The sequence below is a fragment of the Poecilia latipinna genome, unplaced genomic scaffold, assembly GCF_001443285.1.
Source record: "Poecilia latipinna isolate Pla-1442-1.1 unplaced genomic scaffold, P_latipinna-1.0 Scaffold1187, whole genome shotgun sequence".
Classification (NCBI taxonomy): domain Eukaryota; kingdom Metazoa; phylum Chordata; class Actinopteri; order Cyprinodontiformes; family Poeciliidae; genus Poecilia; species Poecilia latipinna.
In genome coordinates this window covers 13760-18164 of record NW_015113803.1, presented here as the reverse complement: position 1 = coordinate 18164, position 4405 = coordinate 13760, and the positions used below count along the sequence as shown (strand labels likewise).

The following is a 4405-nucleotide window of genomic DNA, read 5'->3' as shown; positions in this document are numbered from 1 at the left end:
TTAAATCAAGTAGGGCTGAACGTTTTACACGTTGCTGCTAGAAGTAATTTTTTATTTTTTTGCTGCAGATGCATCCGTTCCTACACATGATGGCGCATACACTAAAGGAGTCATTGCATTCTAGGCATCAAAACTTTGATTATTTAAAAAAATAATTTGTATATTTCCATATTATAAAAAGGCTTGAGTAGATAAATAAAAATTCCGCACAAAGTGACAATTTTTTTCTCCAATTAATTGTCATAATAATTAATAGAATAATCAAATACTAAAATAATTGTCAGCTGCATCTCTAGACTCGACGCAGCATCTCCAGAGATTAATCCCAGTTCCTGTTGAAAGACTTGATCTGCAGCTCAGCTCTGAACCAGCACTGGAACCACTTTCGTTGAATTGGGATTGTTGTGGCTTAATGTGTTTTAACCTTTTCCATTTGTGAATCTCAAAAAAAATTCTGAATGTTTCCTAAAATTTGCATCCTTGAGAAATTGTTGTGGAAGACTGGAAACAGTGAAGTAGATCTAATAAAAGTTAACTCTCACCAGTATGGGAGCTTTACTTGGTGTATGAACCTGCTCTGTTTTTGCTCACAAAAAGTCAGGGATGTTTGGCTTCCAGGTGAAATTTCAGGATGAACCTAAAACGCACTCTAACCTTTCCAGGTGAAGTTAATGTGACCTCCTCTAAGCTTCTGAACGCATGGGTCCAACTATTAATGTTTCAGTACTTTTTGCACAAAAAGAAGCTTAACAACAGATGTTTGATGTATTTTTTGCTGTGGCAAACTCACCACTATTGGCTTTGGTTTTAATATATTAAGATGTCAAAGTCATCTTCTTAGATGTCCTACTTCCATGATGTCACTATAGTGTGAACGTTTTCCATAAATTTCACCTGAAAGCCAAACATCCCAAGTCTGTGTGGATTTTTAGATGCATTGAACTTCCCTGTATTGAATTTGCCAAACATTGCCCTGATTTTTGATTTTCTATAACTTTTCTGCAACAAGACTTTAAACACTGGTCCTTGTTGAGCGCATGTCCATCGGACACATTACATTGATTAAATAGGCTGAAATCATGTTAAGTGAATTTAATTTTCACTGTGTCTACAGTTTGTCTTGTATCTTTCTTTAAATGGCTTGAATCATTCAGAAGTTTGGGAATTTGCAAAAATGAATGTGATTAAAAGTTAAAGTGACCTCATCCTTTATTTAAACTTTATTTGGATTTTTACTTCAACAGAAACCACGTTAAACCCCAGATTAGGACCAGCGAGGTGACTGCAGCCTCAATAACCCCTGTTCCCCTGGAGAGTCTGACCGGCCTGCGCAGCCCCCAGCCTCCCGTCATCGGCGCCCCCACCTCCACTCATCAGACGACCGCTGACATCACCTCAGCCTTCTCGCAGCTCTCCTCCTCTTCATCGTCTTTGGACCCGAACGACGACAGCGGCATGGCTGGACGTGGACGGTAAACCGATAATCCCCTCGTTAAACCTCATTTCTGTGTCGATGAAGTACTGGTTGCGTTTCACACATTCGGTCATGATGTTTGAAAACTATTACAGTCGTGGTGTTTAGTGTGTACTGTGATCTTTTGAGACTTGCGTCTCGGGATAAAGAGTTTCAGGGCCGGACATTAAAAAAGTAAACATTTGATTCAAGGTGTTGGTTTCACTCTACAGTCAGGTTTTGTTTGTTTTTTTTTAATCAAGGTTTTATTTCAAATCAGTTGTCGGTTCATTTAGGCTGCACACAAAAGTTTTTTTCTGGTAGCTGTAAGCAGACGAGACACTGACCAGATAAAACCTAAAATAAATACAGTAATGAAAAGCGCACCGTTTTATTAACAGCAGTTCAGCATTTGTAGCAGATAACATAGACGTGGTTCTGTTTTTGATGTTTTTATAATGTTTACCTTTGCACAGTTACGCTGATTCTCTCTGTAGTCAGTTTTATTCCACAGTTCATAATCAACCATTTGTCTTTCAGACGAAGCACAACCTATAGAGGAACGCGAAGGAGGCGAGAAGAGGAGCGGAACACGGTAAACGGCTGCGTCTCATTGTAGAGATTATGTTGATTTTTAAGGCTTGAATTGTGATTCCATTATTTGTATTTTCTTCGTTCTAATTCACAGAGGCCGGTCCCCCTAGCTGAGGTGAAGGTTTCTCCGCCCAAGTTTGACTTGGCTGCCACCAACTTCCCGCCTCTTCCTGGCTGTGTGGTGAGCACACAGGGCGAGCCGGTGCTAGAAAACCGAATGTCCGATGTCGTACGTGGTTTGTACAAGGTAAGGATTGTCTGATTCAGCAATGCTTGAGCTGCTTGGGTTTTCAGAGGTGTAATGCTTGTGGTTCTCGACGTCTTAAAGACGGAGCAAACCAATAAAGATACCACTGTGAGTCCAGCGTCAGCCCAAACTCTGGCCACAGAGGTGGCTGTGACCGTCTCAAGTCCTGCTCCGACCGTCTCAAAATCCGTTTCTCAACCACTTGGATCTCTGGCTTCCCGGTAAATTATTTTTCATATTTTGAGACACTCGCATGTTTCTGTTGGTGCACTAAAGTCTGATGTGTTTTGTTTTTTTTCTGACAGTATAAGTAATCAGGAGAAGAGAGTGGAACGGGCTGAACCCCCAGTGTCCAAAGTAACTCAACGTACACCAGTTCAAGCTACTGTGAACTCCTCCCCTTCTTCCTCCTCCTCTTCCTCACAGCCCACGTCTAGCTCACGACCTCAGCCCTCTGCTGCTTCCACGCCGGCCACCCCCAGCACACCTGCCCCGTCTACAGCCGCTATTACCACCCCAGCACAGGTAACGAATCAAATCTGCTCTTTTGTTGCCAACTTTTCAGTGTGATTTTTATTTTTTTTTTCCTGATGACAAGAAACTTTGCAGAGAGGGAAATGAAGGAGTGGACAGACTGTCTGTCTGTCTCTCTCTCTTTCTCTCTCTCTCTCTCAATCTCTTCTGCTTTTTCTTCTCTTTCCTCCTTTCAGTTCAGAAAGTTCACTCCTGTCCCAATGACCATTAAGATTATGAGATCTGAGGGTTTGACCAAATAAATCACAATGTGCCTTACAAAAAGTATTTATACCTCCTGAATTTTTTCACATCACAGCCACAGGCCTCGATTTACCTCATCTGGATTTTAGGTGATGTAAGTTTGAAGAGAAAAGAAAACGACTAAAGTTTTTCAAAATTATAACTATATCAAATGTTTTCTTGTTTTTTTTAGCTGTAAAACCATTTTTTCAAGATCTCCCTTCATGAAATGGTCAACCAGTTTTTCTAAAGGGATTTTCGTCAGTTTGCATAATTTTCCAATTTGCATCAAGCAAAATTTTTTACTACGTTGGCATGTTTAGGGAAAGTTTTTCCTAATCCAAAAAAAATGTCCCACTCCTCAGAATAATTTATGGTAATATTTTTCCACCACATTATTACTTCCAACAGACCTACAAAATGTTGTGTTGAGATTGAAGTAGAAATAAACAAAAATTAAATAAAGTAGAACTGAAATAAAGAAAATTACATATAATGTGGCATTAATTAGTTTTGAAAGAACGCACAAATACATAATTTTTTATTTTACGTAACTGTGCTGTACTTTGTGTTGGTCTATTACATAAAATTCCTGCAAAATGCATTGTTTTGTTTTTTTTGTTTCTTTTTTCATTGATTAACTAAAGTAGTTGTATAAATACTTATTGAAGACACTGTAAATAAACAAATCAATAAATAATTTTTCACCCTCACAGAACTTTTAACATTAGATGTTCTTGCTTCAGGAACCCCGTAAACTCAGCTACGCTGAAGTGTGCCAGCGGCCACCCAAGGACCCTCCCCCCGCGGCCCCGGCCCCCTCCGGCACGGCGTCTGGCCAGCCGCTGCGTGAGCTGCGCGTGAACAAGGCCGAGGAGCCGGGCTCCGGCACCAGCCCCGGAGACAAGCAGGAGCGGGGCCACGACAAGGAGGGCGGGTGGGAGTGCAAGGAGAGCCGACCGCCGCGCGAACGTGACTCTCAGGGTTACTACCGCAGCAACGGCCCCAGAGGCGGGGGGGGGCTCAAGTTCCGGGACCAGCGGCGCCCGCCCCCGGCTCGACGAGGCTCCCCTCAGGGAGGCTTCAGGCTCTCTGGCAAAGAGCAGAACATACCACCAGTATCGCCAAAGTAAAAACTCAATATGAATAGAAAAAATATGTATGTGTGTGTATATATATATATATATATATATATATATATATACACACACACACGGATATATATATATATATATAAATATATAAAACTATATTAAGATGAATAAAATAAAAGCAACAACTTTATGGTAGCCACCTCCCCCCCCCCCCCCCCCCCCCGCACCCCCCCCACACAAAAACACTAAAATCACTCAAAA

At 41.4% G+C, this 4405-nt stretch overlaps 1 protein-coding gene across 2 annotated transcripts in view; it reads left to right on the top strand.

Moving 5' to 3' along the window:
- The window catches only part of larp4aa (La ribonucleoprotein 4Aa), a 20706-nt gene extending 16448 nt beyond the window's left edge, over positions 1-4258 (top strand). For both annotated transcript variants that reach the window (XM_015053596.1, XM_015053595.1), the window contains 6 exons: positions 1245-1472; positions 1994-2048; positions 2142-2294; positions 2376-2515; positions 2600-2819; positions 3797-4258. In XM_015053596.1, the coding sequence (XP_014909082.1) occupies positions 1245-1472; positions 1994-2048; positions 2142-2294; positions 2376-2515; positions 2600-2819; positions 3797-4183 (1183 nt within the window). In that variant the 3' untranslated portion in view covers positions 4184-4258. The remainder of the gene's footprint in view (positions 1-1244; positions 1473-1993; positions 2049-2141; positions 2295-2375; positions 2516-2599; positions 2820-3796) is intronic.
- Positions 4259-4405: the final 147 nt, after the last annotated feature.